Source organism: Plasmodium vinckei, assembly GCF_900681995.1.
Source record: "Plasmodium vinckei vinckei genome assembly, chromosome: PVVCY_12".
Lineage (NCBI taxonomy): Eukaryota > Apicomplexa > Aconoidasida > Haemosporida > Plasmodiidae > Plasmodium > Plasmodium vinckei.
The window spans coordinates 607,014-630,139 of NC_051304.1; the positions used below are offsets into that span (position 1 = coordinate 607,014).

A 23,126-nucleotide genomic window follows, 5' to 3' on the forward strand; every position below is an offset into this window, starting at 1 on the left:
CATTTCCTTCGCTTTCAAATTGTTCTATTAAATTTTTAAAAATAAATGGCCATACGAGCATGTGGGGATATATTTTAGTATATACGAGTATATGCCATAATTACGATGTGCTACAAAAAAATTTTTTAATTATATTTTTACAAAATTAGGCATAGTCACATATAATTAAATATCCCTTTTTTGTAACAAACTTCTCGTTATATCTTTGCTGAAATATAGACTATTTTATAAATATTACAAAAAAATGGAAAACTACACAAAATTGCTTGATTCGTACTATAATAATTGGGAGGGAATTCATATGTATATATCCATTTCCTTATGTATAAATATATGCATGTATTCCCCCTTTTCATATATGCCATCAAAATCATATAAATTATATCTCTATAAATGTTATATTTGTGAAAAAATTTATATAATAAAACTTCTGCTTCCACTATTATTCGAAGTGTTGTTATTGTTGTTTGAAGATCGAGTATTATATCTATTTCTTGAGGTGTTAGAAGAATTTCTAAAATAGCGACTACTGGTTATTCCGCTATTTGTGTTAGTGTTAGTGCTCTGTTCTTCCTTTTTCTTTAATCTGTCACTTTTCCTGACATTCAAATTTCTAGAAGAAGTAGCAATGGTAGTATTTTCTGTTGTGCGACTAGGTTTTTTTCTCCTGGAAGTTTTTTTTTTACTTCTTGTTGTATTCCTTCGTGATCTATTATTTCTAGTAGTAGATCTAGCAGTTCTATGTGTACGTCTTCTTTTTCTAGTAGTAGTTCTTCTACTTCTTCTTCCATAATAATTCGAATCATTACTATAATCGTCATCATATTCATCTTCAAATTCATCTTCATACTCATCTACATACTCATCTTCATAATCATCATCATAATCGTCATCATAATCATCTTCTATGAAATAATTAGCCGATTGATCACTAGTAAAAGCGGATGAGCCTTCGCTTATGACTGCTATTTCTGCATTTCGGTTTGGATGTGCTAAACTATCATAATTAAATAAATGGCTTGTTCCTCTATTATTGTTATTTCGACGATTGGTGGTTCTAGCAACGTTAGTATATGGTGCGGTTCGATTAGTAGTACTTCCTATATTTTCAAAATTGGCATCATATATATTATTCCTGAGGACATTAAATAAATCATTATATCCTGAATAGTTTTGGAAAAATGAATTATTATAATTTCTCGGATTAACTAGATCATAATTATCCATAGGTGATCTTACATAAACAGAATATGGATTAAAATATTCGCAAGTAAAAAGATTATTAATATTTTTAATTATGCAATTTCTGCCTTTCAATGATAAATTATTTAATATATTATAATTTTCTCTCACTAATGTTTTCTTATGTTTTTCATCTAAAACATGTAATAACTTTTTAACAGTATCATTCATATATATAATAGTATTATTATTGGAATAAATAAATAATTTATAATCATATTCTTTTTTATTTTTATCTACTAATTCATAATGTGATAAATATTTTTTAAATAATATTTTAATATTCTTATTACTATAATTTTTTTTATTATAATAAATAAATGAGTCTACATCTTCTTCATCTTTACATGGTAATCTTTTTAAAAACTGATAAAAAATTGACAAGTTAACTCCATTTTGATGTTTTAAATAATCATCATTATAAAAATCATAAAACACATTTTCTTCATGTTTTAAATTTTTATATATTTTACTAATTTTTATTACATTCATAAATCTCTTTTTATCTTTTTCACTATTAAAATATTTATTGTTTTTTTTTAAATATGTTTCTATGTATTGATTTATTTTTTTAATAAAATTCTTTTCCTTTTTATTTTTTTTATTACACATATCTTCATTTATAAATAGGGAGCTCATTTTTCCTTTACTGTTGTTGAACGGATCGCTAAATAATTCGCTTCCTATTGTGCGCGATAATGTGCTCATATTTTTTCCTTCTATTTTATTACACACAACAGTTGTTGAATTGTTTGAACATGTTTTATCACTCTTATAAGATACTATTTTTTTATCATATTCTTTAGATCTCTTATTATAACTTCCAGTTTCTGTTTCATCTTCACAAGATTTATAAAAATTTGTAGTTTTTTCTTGGCACGCTTTCAAAAAAAACATATTTAATAACCTTTTATCAAAATTAGGTAAATAATTTCCATACATTAACAAAAGATCATATACTATTCCATATAGAAGAAGGATTTTATAGTTAAAATCATTATTATTTTTTAATTTTTTTCTTAAAAAATTAAAATAATTTAAATGTACATAAATAGAATCAAAGTTACTTTCTTTTAAATATTCAAAATAATCATTTTTACAATTGAAACTAGTGAATTGTGGAAGTAAAGGCTGCAATTCATGATCATATATTTTAAACTTTTTATCAACCAATACATTAGGATTATTAAAATTGTTTAAAATTACTCTATTCTCTTCATTTTCATCAATTATTTCTACTTTTTTATTATATTCACTTTTATTTCCCCCATTTTTATCACCTTTCGTTATACTCTCTGTATTTCCTTTTTTATAAGCCTTGCCCTTTTTCTTAAGTCGATTCATAATATTTTTGCTGCCCCATTTTGCATGCCCAAATATATTTTCTTCAAAGCTCCTCTCTATATATTGCCCAGATGAATCCGTACCATAAGCCTCAATACTACTACCATCACTAATACTACTGCTATTTTCATTACTACTACTGTTTGTTTTGAGATTGTCCAAATAATTTGAATAATTATAATAATCTGATTCATCACTTAAAAAGCTAATAGAGCTATATTGATCAAAATAGGAATCACAATCAGAAAATGAATGATTATCTTCCTTTTTGTGTTTTGAACTTTTGATATTATCACTTTTTAATATAAAAAATGTGTTTAATTTTTTAATTTTTTCATTATTTTCAAATTTCTTACTATCATCTAATACTGACTCATATGAATTATTAACATATACAATATTATTATCATTAATTTGTATACATTCATTATCTTCGATTAAAAATGCATCATCATCATTTTCATTTGATATTTTTTTATTATTTTTTTTATTATCTTTTAATAAATATTTACCTTTTTTCCTTTTATTATCAAAAGATGCTATATAATTATTGCTATCCATTTCATTGTCAATATTTATTATCTCATTTTTCTTCACTCTTTTTCCATTTTCTTTATAATTTTCCTGATCACCTTCGCTGTACACATCTTCTACAGTAATAACTTCATTGCCGTCATCTGACATATTTTCTAAGTTTATTATATGAGATTTATTTGGTCGTGATCTTTTTTTATCTATTATTTTTATATCATCATTGCTATTGCTAGAAGCCTTTTTTTTTTTTTTACTTTTTTTATTTGAAAAAAGGGAATTATTACTATTTTTCCCAGAACACCTCGAGTTACTATCACTATATAATGTATATATTGTATTGTTTGATTTTTTTGACGAATCAGAACTATCTTCTATGATCCTTCGATTTTTTTTCCCGTTTTTACTTCGAGTGTGTATTAATTCTGGACTGCTATTATCATTTATAATATTATAATTATTTTCCTCATTGTTATTTTTTCTATTTCTATTGCTAGAAGTGGCAGATCGTCCTGAACGAGTATTATAGGTTTGGTTATTTTGGATAAGAGGTATCACATTGTTTGAGTTTGTACCTATAAGACTTCCAATATTAAATCCGCTGTCTACATTGTTAGTTATATCAATGATGTTATCATAATCTCTCAAATCATAACTATTTGAATTGCCATTCCTTCCATATTGATTATTTGGATAATATGAATCAAATAAAAAAAATTCAGGTAATAAGTTTAAGTTATCAAAATCATCAACTCTTTCATTATTATTATTATTATTATTTTCACTAAGGTAGCAAATTTGTGAAGATGTTAATTGTTCTGTTAATGTTAATTTATAGGAATAATTATTATTTAATGTAAAAATAGAAAAATAACCATAATTATGTGAAACAATAAATGTATAACCATTTTTATTCCATTGTGCTCTTAAATTTTTTAATTCACTATCATATGAATATTTTTTTATAATTTTTTTTTTCTCTAAATTTAATAAATAAATATATTTACGAAAACAACCAAATAAAACAATATCTTTATAATTTGGATTAGGCTCTATAAAGCTAATATAACTGTCACATTTTTTTAAATCGAAATATTTTATTTCTTCGAAATCTAGTAAGCTAAATATAGAAATATTTGTTTTCATAGTGACAGCATTTATCATTTCTTTTGTTGAGTTTGACTTATTCGTAATTCCATCGGCAACGATAATATACTCGTCTGATACATTAAAATTTATGTTACTTATTTTATAATGTAATTTTTTTGCTCTCAATTTTGGTTTAGTATTCGATTTTTCATTTCCAAGCGAATTTGTTGCATCATCTTTAGTTGTATTTTTTCCCTTTTTATTATTATTTCCGGTTTTAGCATTGGTGCTACCTACCATTATAGTGCTACTGTCACCTAAATTTGGAACATTATTGTTTTCACTAATATATATACTATTTAAAGATGCTGCATTTGTTGTGTTCGGATTATTTGATGTGCTTGTTTTATTTTTTTTTTTTTTCATTTTACTATTTTTTGAATCTTTTTTTGAAGTATTGTCCATATCACTTGATGAGTAACAATAAGAAGAGCATGATGTAGACGATATAACAAATAAATTATTATTTTCAGTTTCTTTATTTTTATTTGTAGTCCCATTATTATTATTACTTTTATTATTGTTGGCATTTTCATTTTTATTATTCTTGGCCTTATTTGTTTCATTAATAGCGGACGATTCTAGCACAAACTCAACATAAAGAGATGTGTAAAAGCAGCAAACAGGAATTCTTTTCCTCCCCCTAATCTCTTTTTTTGTAATATTGGTAAGATACTCTCGAAGATTCCAAAAATATATTGCACCATTTATGTGAGTTGTAACAAAATTTGAACTTGTATTTGAAAAAGCAAACATAACTATCTCGTCATTAAAATCTTCAAATTTTTTAAACAAAATAGATCCTACATTATTTTTAACATTTTCTAAAATATTAATTTCAAAATTTTGATGTATTTTTTTATATGCTATATCTTCATCATTATTATTTTTTTTTTTCTCTCCTTTATAAGAAACTTCAATAACATCATCACCATTTCCACTATTATTTAAATTATTATCGGTCTTGTTGATATATTTTGTTATAACAATATTATCCGGGGTAATACTAAGCATTCTATCATTTTCTTCATTACAATCATATATTATCTTTGTAGTTAAAAGAATGAATGTGAGTTTTTTTTTTCTTTTCATACTATTCATGGAAAAATTTGACAATCTTCCCATTGTATTAGTCCCAGATAAATTAAATTTGCCAGTTTTATTATATGAAGATGATCCAAACTCTGTATCTTTAAAATCGTCTAAGCAATTATTTTTCGTATTTATAAAAATTAAATAACTATTTTTTAGCTCTTTTATTGGATTTTTTGAAATAATTAAATTTTCATAAACATATGGCGCTATGTTATAGTTTAAGGAATATGAGAAATGCAAATTGAATGAAAATTTATAATTTTTTAAGGGCATAACATCTAGCCATTTTATTATTTGCATATCATTATTTAAATCGTCAAAATGTATAATGAAAAAATAGGAATTGGTAGAACATAGTGCATATGTCTTATATTTAAAACCCGTACTTCTACCAATACTACTTTCAATATCATTGTAAAAGAAAAAAACATTCTTCATAGAAAATGTTCTTCGATAAGTTAATAAATTTTTACTTTTATATTTATCTACACTTGTAAGCTTTACTATCCCTTTTTCATCACATGAAATTATATATTTGTTTGATCGATGAATGTCAAAATCGGTGATTGCATAATTATGGGCCCGAATGCAAGATATCAAATTACCTGTATTTACATGATATATTTTTATAAACCCATCTATTCCTGATGTTAAAATATTTTCCGAATATTGATCAAATTTTATTTGTGTTATAAAATTCCGATTTTTTGTATGCGGTAAAAAATGTGATAAAATAGTCACATTTCTTTGTATGTTTTTAACACAATGATTATTATATATATCATATTTATATTGGCAATTTAATACGTCATTTCTATTTTTTATATCATTTTTTGTATAATATAATCTCTGTTTCACTAAACTGTATATATTATTATATTTATTACATTCATAACTTGTCAATTTTATTGACATATCTTTATTATTTTCATATTCATTCTTTAATCGATTTTGGCTATTAAAAAAAAACCTTTTTATATCATGCTCGGGATATTTGTAAGTTAACATATTTATAACATTTTTAAAAATATTGAACATATCATTTTCTATATCATTTCTTGGAGAAACATCAAGTATATTTCTCTGATTATAACCCTTGTATGTTTTATCTTTCATTGTTTCATCATAATCTTCTACATCTTCGATTTCATCTATACGAGACCCTACACTTATAATGCTTGTCTCTTTGTTCAAATCACTTGCGATTTTCTTACTATTTCGTATTTCTAAATTGTAATTATCCTGATTATATGTATCTTTATTTCCCCAAGGTTCATCAAAACTATGATTACCTGTACTATAATTGCCATTCTTATCAATAAGCTCTTTATTATGATTCATTCCGTGTGCATTAAGACTGAGATAATTTTTGTGGTATATCAAATTAGGGTCGAATTTAGTGGGGGAACCCATATATGCTCCATTTCGTGAGGAACTAAACTCATTTTCTTTGTTTTCTTCATCATTTTCAAAAACAAAATTATCACCGTGTTTATCTATTTTATTACTTATATTTATATCGGGAGGTTCACTCCGTATTTTTTTAAACCGCCCAGAATTATTAAAAAGATAATCATTATTTAATGGATGTTTTTTGTTTATAGATATATAATTTTCTTTGTGGGATGAACTTTTAAAATTTTCTAAGTTAAAAAAAAAATCATCTTCCATATCATTACCATTTGCATGAGTAGTGTAGCTATTCTTTTTATAATGATCACTATTTTTTATCATTCCACTGCGATTCATGCTTTCTTCATCTAAATTTTTGTCTTTTTTTTTACGAATTTCATTTAAGCATATATCTATTAATACTTTATATGTGTCACTTACATTATCCGAAATTTGGTCGGTGACGTAACTTAGATCTTTATGGTGGATGCTTTTATTTTTTTTCATTTTGCTCCTATTATTATCATATGCACCAAATATACTTCCTTTTCCCAATTCATCTGGTTGATTTTCATCACTACTTGAATAGTTTTTATTTGTTTTATCATTTTTATTTATAATTCCATTTTCTATATGACCATTAAGTTTTTTATTATTATATTTTGTTTGTCTATCTTCTGAATTATTCCATTTTTGCTTTTTATGATAATTTAAACTACTATCACTTTCCTTATTATTATTTTCTTTCTTTATATCCATTATTCTCCTTTAGTTAAGCAAAAATATTGTACATGTTCTTAGTAAAATACATACAATTTGCATGTGTATACCCATATATTCATGCATATATACAAATTAACATGCGTGTTGTATGCGCAGTTTATTCTTCTTTATGTGCCTGCTTCCTCTTTTTTTTTGATTGTTTGTCTCTGTTATTATTATAATATCTATGTTATTGTGTTATACATTATTGCGTTTTTTTGCTTCAATAGATATATATATTAATATTTTCACCATCAAATAATCATCTCAAATTAATACAAATAAAATAAAATGTCATCTATATTATCCTTTGGATTTAAGTCAATTTATTTTTTTCATAATAATAATTACTTTTTATTATGTTTACTGGCATGATGTACTACATGCCATATATAATATATGTTATATGTAAGTATATATACATATATAAATGAATAAATATATACAATTTATAATATGAATATCTATATATACTATATATATTATTATACTTTATTTGTAGTCATTGTATATATAATATATACCCCACGCATTTACCACAGTCAAACTATACATAACATTAAAAAAAACACAAAAAAATAAATAATAAATTTTCATATAAAAATCAAATATTTTAACTTTCTTTTATAAATAAAAATTGTGGTAAATACTTGACTACTTTAAAATTTTATTCAAATATATCTTTTTATCAGTAATACGTAACAAAAAAAATAAAATTTATTTTTAATTTACTCAATTTTAATATATAATTTTTTGGGGTATTATAAATATGGAAATGATTCTTCTGTATTTTTATGGTGAAATTTTTATTATTATTATTTCTTTTTTTCTTTTCTTCGTATTTGTTATTTCTTTTATTTATAATTTTTTTTGTAATGATTAAAATTTCCCTTAAATTGCATTTTTCCGATTTTTGGGAAAATAAATTCTTTCTACATACATAATAACGTGGTATAAATTATAATTTCTTATATCTTATATAGTTTTAGTACAACAAATAAATAACTCTTTTGAAATTCTTTTTAAATAGTTTTTCTCTCTATAGGATGTTTCTTATATATGTTTTTTACTCTTAATAATTGATTTTCCCCCTCATGCATTACTATAATATGCACGTTATGGCTTTGATCATCCGTATAACGATTATGGGAGCATAATGTGTATTGTATTACTATATTAAAAATTATAATGCCTTTTACACTTTCTAATTATAAACATATTAATCGTTTAACAACATTTTTATAATAGAAAATTAGTTTATGTTTTTTTAAGGCTAAGAGAAATAAGTCTATAGTATATATTTAGTTACACTTATTTACATCGATTAAATGTCCATTCTCAACTATTGCATATATCTGCATAATATTAAAAATATATATATTCACATATTATATATTATAGCATTTTTTAGTTATATTATATTTTCCCAAAGTCGGCATATTGCTAAACACTCAAAAAAAGCAGATTAAAGCAGAGAAAATTAAAAAATATACACACTGCTAAACGAATTCGTAAAATTGGAAAAAATATGTTTTATTTAATCCCAAATAAAATAAATAAATGTAAATGAAATAAAAATAATTGAAAATATTAGGCGTAATTTGTTTATTTTTTTGTGAGGTTTGTGTACTACTTTGTTTTCGAGAGCAATGCATATATAAGTTCATTTGGACATACGTTCGAATTCTTATATAACTTTTTTTTAAGGGATAAAAATCGAAACGTCTCACCAAAATATTTTATGAAATATATTTCAAAATTTATATAAATGATCATTAAAACACTCATGAATATGTTTATTATTTTTTGAAAATTGGAATATATATTTTTTTTAATCCTCTGGCAATTGTATTTTATTGTATTTAACTTATAATTTTAGCTAGTCAGTATTAATAAACTAAAAGACAAGCATTTTTTATGAGACTATTTGAAAAGGACAATTTTCGCATTATAAGAATAAGACTTCGTACAAACAGACCACTGCTTTTGCAATAAAATGAGAAAATTTGTTACAAGGTTTTCTCTCCATATATATACCATTCCTTTAATCAACTAATTTTGAAATCCTTATTGTATTACTATCTTATTTTGTCTTATAAATTATTCACTTTTATATTCCACTAAATACTGTACGTAATTAGTCCAATATTACGGAAATATAAACAATACCAATTTTCATGCAACAACCCATAAATATGCATGATTTTTTTACAAATAATAATTTATATATTTTATTCACATTATTATATAATTTCCCTTTTAAATTTATTATAATAAAAATGAAGAAAATCTTATGAATAATTTGAAATTATTAAATTAAAAATATATTATGTGTCTCTTGCTTTTAAGAACGATTTTCGAAGTGTTATCGAATAATATATAAATATAATATTTGGTGATTTAAAAGAATATATTTATTATATATTTTTTTTCTGTATACACAACTATAATGTTTTCTCTATATATGTCAATATTTCGAGGTGTACAAATTCAAAGATAGTATGAGAAATTAATGAACATATGGAGAATAAGCCAATTTAATTGGTAGACTTCTTGAAAAAAGTGATAATACCATAAAATAAAAAATATAATGTAAAATATAAATGTATATAATCTAACAAAATGAAGATATGTGTAATATAAAAAATAATAATGTAATAATTTTTTTAAGCAGATTATTTGTTAATTTCTCATCTCAAAAAGAAAAAAATTAAACTATTTATTTGTAAAAAAAAATAATAATTTTTTAAATATCGTTTGCATCGAATACTTATGTTTAATATTTATATTTTTTTTATTTTCCTATTTTCTTTCTCTTTTATTTGTTAATTTAAGCTATTACCTTACCCTTCGAAAGGGATTTCTATTCTCCACTATATATATTAATGTTTACGCGATTTAATGAAATAAATTGCAGGAATATGGAAATAGATAAAATAAATATGTATGTTCAATCATAATATGAATAACATATCAACTTTACACATAGTTATTTAATTCAAATAAATTATACACACCAATGGATTCGCGATATGTGATATATAAATTTCTTAACTCTGTGCTATTATAAAAAAGGGATTCATATATTTGCCTGTCTGTGTGTGTGTATAAAAAGATAAGGGAAGTAAACTTGGAAGCATGAAATAAATATAACATGGATTTACACAAATTACTGGAAAGCAAATTAAGTATCGAAGAATCACAAAATATAAATGTTAAAGAGGATGATATACATTTAAATACAATAAATGAAGATGGAAAAATAACAACAAAAAAAGGATGTGTTCTTAAAGTAAAAAATTGTGATAATAGGGAGGAAGATTTACCTAACTCCTCTTGTGAAAATATAAACCTAAAAAAAAAAGACAATGCTTTACTATATTATAATGATCAAAAATATGGTGGCCTTAATAATGAGCTTTCAAAAAGTGAATCTTTTAATAATATTAAAATAAAAAAAAAATGTTATGAAAAAAATGATGACACAATAAATTTAGATATTACTAGTACTATTGAAAATATGTACCACAATATAAATTATGATTACATTGATAAACAAGTTCATAATTTATTAGAAAGTGGAAATAGTAGTGATGAACAAGGGGAAATTATAAAAACTGAAAAAGAACAAATAAAAACAAAAATAGAAGAAGATGAAATAGAAGATAATGAAGAAATACAAGGCCTAAGACAAACGGAAGGAAATTTATTATTTTCAAGTTTGTCAAATGATGAATTTGTGAGAATGAAAAAAAATGAATCAATACCTTTTCATTCTGATGAAATAAATTTTATATGTGAAGATGAAATGAATAATATGATTTTATCACATGAACAAAAAATACGCACATTTACTAGTTTATTAAATGATCATGGAAAAATAGATGAAGAATATGCAAATTATTTCAGGGGTAAAAATGAAAATAGTATTGAAAGTTATAATGGAAATGGTAACGAAAGTTTTGATAGTAACATCAAAACGGGAAAAAGCTGTAAAGAATATGGTGAATTAGATAGTGAAGATGATAACGAAATAAAAAATATATTAAATATCCTTCAAAATCTAAGAGACTATAATTTTAATGATACAAATGCTATTGACAATGATGATAATTATGAAAATATGGAAGAAAAGGATGAATTAAATAAAACAGAACATTCATACAATTGTGAAAATGATGATAATAACAATAAAAAACATGACGAACATATTATTCATGATAAAAATATTCCTTTCCTTGGTACTGATTATATACCCAATAATATTACTAATAATAAAAATGATACCAATTCTGCAAACGATCAAACAGAAAGTGACGAAGAAAAAGATAACATTGAAAATTTGAACATTAAAAAGTTGAAAGACAAGTATAAAAAATATGTATTTTCTTTAAGTGATCATGATGAATACCAACGAAGTGATAGAAGTGGGCAAAGCCAAAATGAAGAAGGTCCAATAGAAGAGACATATTACAATAGTGATACAAATATAAAACAAAAAATAAAAAAGCAAAACGAATCAAATAAATACCAGGAAGGTGCAAATTCGACGAATACTGATATGGATGTAAGTCCAATTAGTGATTCTCATAATAATTTTCATAAAATGAAAAGTCGTAAAAAAATAAAGAAAAAGGAAAAAATAGAAAAGAATGAATTTAAAAAAAGTGATGAACTACAAACCGATTCTTATGACAAAGAAAATATCCACAACAATTTAACTAACGAACAAAATTTAGAATACTATAATTTACCAATTAAACCGAATGTATTGCATACGCAAAGCCAAGAGGGTTGGGAAAATAAAATAAACGCTACAAGCGAATTCATTATTGATAGTAGGCATAGTTCGATTTCATTTTATAACCACGAAATAGGATCATGTGCGGAAATCAAAAAAGGACACACTAATATGTATACCAAAGTTGGTAATACTGAAAATAACGACAACAACAATGACAATAAAACACAACACGAAAATAATAATAAAAGAGAAATAGAAGAAATAAATAATGATATAGTTAATGCCACATATAGTTCTAAAAATGAAAATTCTGAACAAATCAGAAAGAGAAAATTGATAAAAGATAATATTAATATTTTAAGAAATGATAATAAAAACCTGAAAATTATAGATGAAATAAATCAAAATATAAATAATTTAAATTTTGAATATTTAAAAAATACTGAATTCAATTTAGACATAAACTATACCAATGGTCCAATGAAAAATATACCAATACAAAAAGATAATAACATTTCGGAGAAAATCGAACAGGTAGAAATTACAAATAATAATTTATTAGAAGAAAACCTAAATTTTGATTATTATTTAAAAACTTTGCATAATTTAAAAAGCCGAATACACCAAGAGATCAGTGGAAATGATAGCAGCAGTAATGAAAAATTCAGAAATACAGAATATAAAGAAATTACGAATATAAATTTTCAAAAAGAGCCAAATAAAATATCTGAAAAGAAAATTATAAAAGACAATCATCAGGATAAAGAGAAAGAATGTAAAGAGATTGTCTTAAAAAAAAAAGGAAAAAAAAAAAAAAAAAAAGAAAAGACAATATGCTTTAGACAACAATGAAAAAGATATATCACCAAACAATACACAAATAGAACTCGTCGAAAAAAACATTGTCCTAAAAAATACAGTGAAAGATCTTCAAAATAAAATTATAAATTATAAAAAGATGGAGAAACTGTTTGATAAAAATAAAAAAAAATATAAAAATAAATTATCAATTATTAATGAATATGAAAAAAAAATCGATTGTATAATAATTGACTTTAATAAATTAAAAGATACATGCACAAATAAGGAAAAAAAAATATCTAAGCTTGAGGAAATAACAAAATATATGAATGACCAATTTTCTATAAGTAAAATACAATTTGAAAATAAAATGAATGAATATGTCATATTTTTAAAAAAAAAAGATTCAGAAATATATATGTTAAAAGAACTCATAAAAGAAAAAGAAAAGGTTATCTCATTTAATGAAAATATATTAAAACAATATAAAGCTGATATTGATGATATGCTAAAACAAAATATAGAAAGAGTGGAACATGTAAAAAATAAATTAAAAATACAACAAAATATGATTTCCGAAAAAGATTTAAAAATAAGTAAACTTGAGGAAGATATGCGAGTAAATGAATCTAAAATAAATGCAATGGAAAATAAAATTAAAGCCTTACAAAATCAAGTCGAATTAGAGGTAACAGAGAAAAATGAATTTAAAAAAAATTACGAAAAGGAAAATAAGGAAAAAGACACACTCTCTAAAAAATTAGACGAAGTTATTAATGAAAAAAACAACTTACATTATAAAATAGAAGAATTATTAAAAACTGAAAAAAATATTATTGATGATAAAGCAGAGCTACTTGAATGTAAAAGTGAACTAAGTATAGAAAATGAAAAAATTAAACTTGAAATAAATACTATGATATTAGAAAAGGAAAAGATGGAAGAAAAGTACAATTTAGCTAACTCCGAAAAAGAACAAATAAATAATGAAATGAAAATATTAAAAAAGAATTATGAAAATAATGTTAATGAATTAGAAAAATTAAAGGAAGAATTGAAAAATGTTCAAAATGATTACAACCAATTGAAAGAAGAAAAAGACAGAATTGAAAAAAGCTACTCAACAGAAATAGAAGAAAAAAATAAAATCCAAAATAGTCTTGAAGAGACAAAAAACGAATTAATAACCTTCGAAAATCAAAAAGAATTGCTACAAATCGATTTGAATAATTTACAAAAACATCTTGATAAAACTGTTATAAAAAATGACGACGAAATTAAAGGGTTAAAAAAACAGCTAAGCGAATTGGAAGCAAAATTAGAAGAAGCAAATAATCTATATTTTAAAGAAAAAGAAGTTATAGAAAAATTAAATAAAGAAAAAAATAAATTTATAAAAGAGTTTGATAAACTAAAAAGTAAAAATAAAAAAATTACATCAAAAATGAAAGAAACACAAATCTCTAATGAAAAAACAATAAATGGTGTTATAAAAGAAAAAAATGAATCCTTAGAAAAAGAAAAAAGTAAATTCACAGAAAAAGTGCAATCATTAGAACAAGCGTTTCAAGAGTCATATAACGAATTACATTGCCAAAAAAAAAATATACAAAATGAATTAGAAGAATTAAAAATAATTAACCAAGATATAAAAAACAATTCAAAAAATCTTCTAAATGTTAATGATGCGCTAGTTAAAGAAATGAAAACATATAATATCGAAAAAGAACAATTCATTAAAGGTTTAAAAAATATTAAAGAAGCATATATAAAAATAAAAAATGAAAATCAGCAGCTTAAAAAAAATGCATTTTTATTTATCCAAAAAGACATAGAACAAAACTATGTTCCAATTAATATACACAACACTGTTTTAAATGAAAAAAAAACTTATATTTCAGAAATTGATATTCTTAAATCGAAAGTTAAAAACTCAGAAAATGATATATCTAATTTATCCAAAGAAAAATCAAAACTTTCTGAAAAATTAAAAAAAATTAATCAACAAAATGAAGATCTAAATACGAATATAAAGGTTAAGAGCAAAATAACAGAAGATATCATGAGAACTGTTGAGGTAAATTTTGATAAATTTATTCATTTTATTTTCATTTGAATGAACATAAAAATTTGTGTCACGAAATTAAAATACTTGATATATTTTTCATGCTTGGATTATTTTATTTCATCACTAATGTATTATTTTCTTTTTTATCGTTCTCTAAAACTATACCCATATACATTTCCTATATTTTATAGAAACTAAAATCAGACATAACCAATAAAGAAGAAGAAATAAAAAAGAAAAGCCTCGAAATTAAAAAAATGGAAAGAGAATACAAAACTTTATTGGATGATTATAAAATGGAAAAAAAAAATTTAATCGCAAAATATGAAAATGAACTTGATGAATATATGAATAAGTGTGAATTTGCTCATTCTAAGTATAAGAAGTACGAAGAAGAAGTAAGTATAGATACTCACAAAAAAAAAATTAATAAAATAAAAAATATATTTTAAACAACCATGATGGAATAACCAATTATGGTTCATTTGTCTAAGCAAAATAGAAATATGCTCCAACGAAATAATGAGGATATGCATAAAATTATAAACATTTTTATTCATAAAATTTATTCCTTTTTATCGTCCACTGTGTAGGTTAAAGAAATGAAAAGCAAATTAAAGAAGAAGGATGAAATATTGGAGTATACACATAAGGAGATCGAAAATATTAAAGAATCATTCTGGTAATGATAAAAAACAAAAAAAATATGTATATTAATTTATTTATACATTAGTATGGCTAGATGTTTATGTGAGTTAATATATCACAATTTTTTATTTAATATACATATGCAGCAAAGAATATGAACATAAAATCCAAGCTGTTATTGAGGAAAAGGACAAAGAGATTCATGCAATTCAAAAGAAGTTTAAGGATCTCACCGAAGAAAATACAGTAAGAGATCATCATAAAATCCATATATGCATATATTTTGAGAGAAATAGAGAGGAAATAAACCTTAATGCATCGATTCAATTCATTCGACTCATTTATATACCTTTCGATATTTTTTTTAGGCAAATACGAACGAAATTGCAAAATTAGGTAAAATGCTTGAAGAGGCAAACAAAAAGATTAAAAAGAGAGACATGGAAATGTATATATTACTTGACGAAAATAAAAAACAAAAAGAAAAGGCAGCAAAAAAAATGAATAAAGTTAATGAGTTATTAAATAATTTACAAAAAGAATACACTAATAATATACCATAAAGGGAAAAATTATTAATGTGTAATTATTTGTTATGCTGGCATAAATGTAACTTAATATTTATACGCTATATATTTTTTTCGAAAAATATGTATATATATCCTTAACATTTTAAAAAATTATTGTCCAATTTATTACTATAAATTGAACATTTATCATCTCTATTTTTTTCAGTTTTTTTAAAATATATATAATAAAAAATTATGTTTTCGTTTGTTTCTTTGTCTAATATTTTATGCTTAATCAGTGAAAAAAAGTGTGCATTCATAATATATAGTTTCATGCACATTTTTATTAATTTTTTGTCAATTTATTAACAAAAAAAAAATCAAAAGTATTTATTCTTTATGATTTAATTACAAAACATAGATATACACAACGAGAGTATATCGTGGTCATATATATACTTTATAAATCGACAAAGTTTTAAACTGGTTATTCTGCTTCATCATATAACTTATATATTATTTATGTACCCAAATAAAAAATTAAAATTGGTAAAAATTGCAATATAGTAACTTTGAAAGATTAATAAGAATAATTGTAACAGGGATTTTCAACTTTAGTATTCATCACTTGAAGATGATAAAACATCATTTGGAGAAATCATATGCACCTGTTTTGGTGGCGGTTTTTCATTCTGTTTTTGTGATGCACTTGCTTGAAAAGGCATGGAGCCTAAACTTACAATTGTATTATTATTATTTGTGGGCCCTACTTTTTTCAATGGGTTATCATAATGAGGGTTATTCATTTTTCTTTTTAATTTTTTTATTTCGGCATCGTTATTCAAGTTGCTTCTTAAAATAAAATTTTTTAATTCTTCATCTATTGTTTCCTTTCCATTTTTTAAATGGGTATAAATAAGATATGCCATTTTTTTTTCCGATGGGGTAATAAATGTGACAGCGTAACCTACGAGGAAAGGAATTACATGCATTGCATATATATGTAAAAGATAGTAATTAATAAATTGAGAACAGTGAAATGTGAAAAAATGTAGACTATATTGTAGAGGGAAAGAATATCCCTTGGCATATGAATGTAGAGAAAAAATTGTGATAAAGTGATAATTCGTGGGAACATACCTTTATTGTTCATTCTGGAACATCGTCCAATTCTGTGAATATAAACAAAAAGATCACGAGGGCAATCATAATTAATTACAAAATTTAAATCAATGACATTTATGCCTCTTTCCATTAAACCAGTACTAATTAATATTTGTGTTCTTTTATTTTTTAAAGAATCCAGTTTATATAATCTATCTGTTTGATCCATATCACCATAAATAAAATCAAATTTTATATGTTTTAATTGTATTTCTTTTTTAAGTCGTTCATATAATGCTAGCACATTTTTTTTACTATTACAAAAAATAAAGCCTTGCCCATTGTTTGAAAACTGATGAATCGAATGTAATAAATATTTATATTTATATGATTCTTCAACAATATAAAATTTTTTATCTATTAACACATTATTATCATCTACTTGGATTAAAATATGTTTTTTAGATAAGTACGGTTTGACTAATTCATGAATACTATCTGAAAATGTTGAAGAAAAAAAGGCTCTTATAGAATCAGTTCGTATATTATTTAATATTGAAATAACTGAATTAATAAATTGATTTGAAAATAATTTATCAAATTCATCTAATATAACATATTTGATATTTGTCAATGATAAATATTTTTTATTAACAAAGTTAATTAACGTTTTTACGTTGGCTATTATGATATCAACCCCTTTGTGTATATCATCATAAGCATTTTTAAAATTTATTCCGTTAAATAATAAAGTTGAACTTAATTTATTCATAGATATTTTATTTATTTCTTCAGAAATTTGCACACATATTTCTCTAGTTGGTGTCAATATAAGAGCATGAGGATCTGAATTTTTTTTTTTCACACCTTTTTGTGCATCCTTTTTGCTTTCTTTTTTATAGTTCATCAAATGAATGATTAGCGAGATAATATATGCGAGTGTTTTCCCTGACCCAGTTCTACTGTTTGCTATAAAATCTCTACCACTTAAAAATGTTGGGATTACTATGGATTGAGCAGGAGATAAAATACTTATAGACAAATCGTACATATTTTCAAGAACTTCTTTATCTATAATATTTTTTAATTGTAAAAAAGAGAAAATTGGCTTTGGTACATTAAAACCTATAGTTTTTATATTATTTTTTTTTTTATATTCCACACTTTGTTCGAGAGTAAAATCATTTATATTTTCGTCAGTAACAAATATATCTTTTTTAAATTCTTCTAATTCAATTTCATCATAATTAATATTACATATTATTATTTCGTCATTTTTATTTTTATCATTACCATCATTTAAAAAATCATTAAAATCACTATCATCATCTTTTATTTCCATTTGTGGATCTTTTGTCCCAGCACTTACAAAATAATTTTGAGTTCTACCAAAACTTTTTCCATGTTCTTTCTCTTTATTTTTTTCATTCATTAATTCTTCATTTTTTTTTTCCAAAAATTCATAAATATCTGCAGTCACATCATTATCATCTAAACTGTTATCATCCTTGCCATCATTATTGTTGTTCTTATTTTTTTTATCAATTTGATACTTTTGATCGGTGTCATTTATATTTTTACTCTTTTCCCATTTTCTTGACGATTTTGCATAACAATCTATAGCATTTTCAGACTCATTCCCTATCTCTTTATTAAATATATCTTCCTCGCGTTCTTTTTTAAGTTTTTCTTCTTCGATGACTTTATCTATTTCTAACATAAATTCGTCTAATGGATCAATTTCATCCTGTCCATTGTCGTCATGGGCTTTTTCATTTTTATTACTTTCATAATTATCATCTTTATCGTCGTTCATCATTGTTTTGTTAGGAAAACATCATCTTATTATTCCTTCAGTTTATGTATATAAGCAATATATACGCATACACAAGCATATATATTTAAGGTGATACAATTAAATATCTCAATATCATTGTACCATGAAAATTTTCTTATATTACCCGAAGGAAACCCTTTATTGGTTGGATATGATAGTGAAAATTTACAGAAAAACAGTTATGACAATATTTGGGGGTAAAATAATAGGTAAACAAAAAAACGGACTAAAAAATATATATAGTTATGATAAATAAAATATTAAAAAAACAATGACGTGAAATTAAAAAATATTTAAAATTAAAAAAGTTGTATAATGTAAAACTAGCTAAAAAAAAGAAGCACAAAATTTACATAAAAAATAATTTGTAACAAACATATTTTTATTATATGTCACATACATAATAATATGAATGCTATTATAAATTTAAAAAAATCTCCGAATGTATTTATGCACGTAATAGTATTCAAAAATGCAGTTAATATATATTCATGCATACCTATATATAATATTACAATATTAAAAGATTTTGTATATAGATCTTCCAGTAACTTTTGCTTGAGATATAAGCAAATATAATAATTTATGCATAAAGAAATAAATTAATATAATATAGGACATATTTTGATTAAATGACATAAAATTTTATACATCACATGATTATTATTTATATAAAAAAGTGGAAATTGTAGAAGGGAATAAAAATTACACCAATCACAATAGTGATAATAAATCAAAATGATAGCAATAATGTGAGCATCTCAATTTTTTTTTATCAACAAATTGCAATATATTTTTTAATTTTTCTGTGGTACTATATGGTTGTTATAGTAGCGGTACATATACAATGTATTGTGCCCACATAAAAAACGCTGATATAAGAAATCACATACTAGACTCATTTTATTATACATACCAATTTTACTTTTTTTCCACGCTCTATATATGTACATTCATAAAAGTATGATTGCATATGTTTGTATACCATCTATATGCATTTACCAAATTTATTTGTGCAAACATATTGTAAAAGCAAAATAAAAAATTTCAATCTATATTATATTGCTTATTATATTATACATGTTTTGAACCGTTCTTTTATTTTACTTATCACAAAATTTGTAAAGAATCGAATTTGATAATTTCAAGGGACCGAGAAATATATCTACTTACATTAGCATAATCATAAAATATAAATCTCTTTTCACTTTTTCAAAAGTAAATAATGAGTAATAATACAATTGTATTAAGAAAAGTTCCCCCGTTTATGAACAAGCTCGAGGATATATATAACACATGCTATGGGGGGTTAAACAAAATAGAAAAATGCCAATTTGGGAAGCCAGTATCAAGAAGAATAAATGGGGAAAAATTAGATATGTATCAATTGTATATAATACATTATCAGGTATGTAATAAAGAAAAATTGTATAAAATATCTTATGTTCAAGAGAATATGAATATAAGTAATAGTTTTTTTGATAAAGAATATAAAATGTATATGTCTGATGATGGGGAAATAGGATGCTTATTTAATAATAATGATAATAAATTATCGATAAACTTATTTACAAATGACGGAAATAAAGGATCTTTTTTTTTTACATCTATAAATAATGTATCTGTAAATGATATACATAAAAAATTTTTTATGTATGAATCATTTTGCTCATTTAATTCTAATAACACTTTATTATTATATAGTGCTGAAAGTGAAGATATGAAATTAAAAAAAGAAAACACTACATTTCAAAAGTCAGAGTTAGATGCATTAAAAAAGTTAAATACTGGGGTGTATACAGAAACATTTGGAGAGCAATACAATTATTCTTTTTTTTATTTATATCTATATAACTTAATAGATAATACTGTTAAATACATCACTGTAAAAGATATCACAAGCTGTTTTTATAATCCTAAATTTATCGATGAAACATCTTTTGTTTGCTTATCTTATAGAACTGTACCATATAGATTAGGCATATATGCCTTTAACATCAGACACAATGATTTATTATTATGCACACTTAACGATCCCGAACTTGATATCACAATAGATGGAGACAGCACTGATATAAAGGATCCTGATGCAATTGGTAATAGCGGGAAGAGCAAGAGAAATAATGTACGGTGTGCATATATAAAATTGTCGTGTAAAAGTTTTAAACATACTGCTTCACCAATTATTATAAAAGATAAAGATCAAATATATGTTGCATGTTTAGTCATTTTTAATAAAAGTGACGAAGGTAAACAACACATTAGTGAATACAATTTAGTATTAATTAAATTAGAAAAAGACGAAACAAGAAAAAATAAAAACAAAAAAACTAATAAAGATGTTCCTATGGAAGAAGAAAAATCTTTAATACATTACGAAAATGCTGATGACATTTATTATGAGCATAACAATATTAGCGGTTTAAAGGCAGAAGAAGACCGCACTGATAACATCCATGTGAACAATAATAACACCAATGACAAAATCAATGATGATGTATGCAATTATAAAAAAACAGAAACATATATATTAGTTAAAGAAGGTGAATATACACCATATTTTAGAGGTATATATACTAACGAGATTAAAGGATATTACTATCCATATATTTTTTTAAATACTATTTTATATTGTAATAAAATAATTATTGCTGTTCATATGTTTTCAAAAAAAATATATCGCGTACTTATAAATGATATATATAATGAAAATGATTCAAGCACAAGCATTGAAATATTGTGTATGAAAGAAAATAATTTATTAATTAGTATAAGAAATATGTTACTAAACGATATATTAATGTATTGCATATTTAATGAACAGCATATTAAAGGGGATTTTATTTATCTTACAAATTTAAAAAGCTATAATATAGATTTCTCAACATATAGCAATATAGAAAAAAAAAGTGATTTTATTTATTCAAACATTAATGATAACTCTAAAAATTTATTTAAAATATTAAGTGAAATCGAAACTTCAGTTTTTGAAAATAAGCATCCTTATATTAGAAGAAAGAAACCAAACTATAATTTGCTTTATCAAAGTGAGCAAGAATATTTAAATGATATTAAAGATAAAGGTGTATCATTATCGAATTTTAATTTATTTAATAAAAATAATTTAAGAAATTTAATTCTATATATCCATGGAGGGCCATATGCTTTAACCTATAACGAATATAGAAATATATATATTTTTTTTGCAGCATGCGGTTTTGATGTTTTGTGTGTTAATTATATAGGATCACTAACCTATACGGATAAGCCAAATATATTAAATGGGTTTGTAAATAGTATTGAAATTAATGACATAATGGCAGTCTTGCAAAGTTTTTCTAAAAATTTTGGAGATTATGAAAATATTTATTTATATGGTGGTTCTTATGGTGGATTTGCTGCATGCTCTTTATTAACAAAATCAAATATTTTTAAAAGTGGATGTATTATTAATGGAGTATATGAATGGATATTATCCGCATACTCAAGTGATTCACCCGATTATTTTGTAAATATGACAACAAATAAAAATGCAGAATATGATTGCGTTTTTGATAAGCATGATTATGCAATGATATATGAAATGTCACCTATTAATTATGCTCAAAATATCAAAGCTCCTGTTTTAATTATTTGCTCAACAAATGATAAGCGGGTTACTCATAATAACGGTATAGCTTTATATAATAGATTAAGAGCATTAAAAAAAAAAACAAAATTATTTTTATTTGAAGGGGCAAATCATTCCATTGATAACTATCATTATGATGAAACGATGCTTATGAATGTAATTTTGTGGTTTTATGATTACGACACTAAGAAGAAAAAGTAACCTAAATTGGTTTTGATTATTTAAGTTTGAGAAAATAGTTTCATTTTACAGACGCAAGTATATATATT

General features: G+C 23.5%; 5 protein-coding genes across 5 annotated transcripts; 3 read left to right on the forward strand and 2 right to left on the reverse strand.

Moving 5' to 3' along the window:
• Positions 1 to 414: 414 nt before the first annotated feature.
• On the reverse strand, positions 415 to 7,512 carry PVVCY_1201750 (WD repeat-containing protein, putative; the record flags this gene model as incomplete). The annotated part of the gene is made up of 1 exon (XM_008625186.2): positions 415 to 7,512. One exon carries the CDS (start codon positions 7,510 to 7,512, stop codon positions 415 to 417), a length of 7,098 nt encoding a protein of 2,365 aa, XP_008623408.2.
• Positions 7,513 to 10,669: 3,157 nt separating this feature from the next.
• PVVCY_1201760 (conserved Plasmodium protein, unknown function) lies at positions 10,670 to 13,111 on the forward strand (the record flags this gene model as incomplete). Its single annotated transcript, XM_037634638.1, has 1 exon — positions 10,670 to 13,111. One exon carries the CDS (start codon positions 10,670 to 10,672, stop codon positions 13,109 to 13,111), a length of 2,442 nt encoding a protein of 813 aa, XP_037490708.1.
• Positions 13,112 to 13,217: 106 nt separating this feature from the next.
• Positions 13,218 to 16,339, forward strand: PVVCY_1201770 (conserved Plasmodium protein, unknown function; the record flags this gene model as incomplete). The annotated part of the gene is made up of 5 exons (XM_037634639.1): positions 13,218 to 15,137; positions 15,320 to 15,526; positions 15,722 to 15,810; positions 15,923 to 16,022; positions 16,145 to 16,339. 5 exons carry the CDS (start codon positions 13,218 to 13,220, stop codon positions 16,337 to 16,339), a joined length of 2,511 nt encoding a protein of 836 aa, XP_037490709.1.
• Positions 16,340 to 16,899: 560 nt separating this feature from the next.
• PVVCY_1201780 (ATP-dependent RNA helicase DDX42, putative) lies at positions 16,900 to 19,208 on the reverse strand (the record flags this gene model as incomplete). Its single annotated transcript, XM_008625188.2, has 2 exons — positions 16,900 to 17,252; positions 17,426 to 19,208. The coding sequence occupies 2 exons, from the start codon at positions 19,206 to 19,208 to the stop codon at positions 16,900 to 16,902; spliced, it is 2,136 nt and encodes a 711-aa protein (XP_008623410.1).
• A 1,243-nt stretch (positions 19,209 to 20,451) lies between these two features.
• PVVCY_1201790 (peptidase, putative) lies at positions 20,452 to 23,058 on the forward strand (the record flags this gene model as incomplete). The annotated part of the gene is made up of 1 exon (XM_008625189.2): positions 20,452 to 23,058. One exon carries the CDS (start codon positions 20,452 to 20,454, stop codon positions 23,056 to 23,058), a length of 2,607 nt encoding a protein of 868 aa, XP_008623411.2.
• Between the last annotated feature and the right edge of the window lie 68 nt (positions 23,059 to 23,126).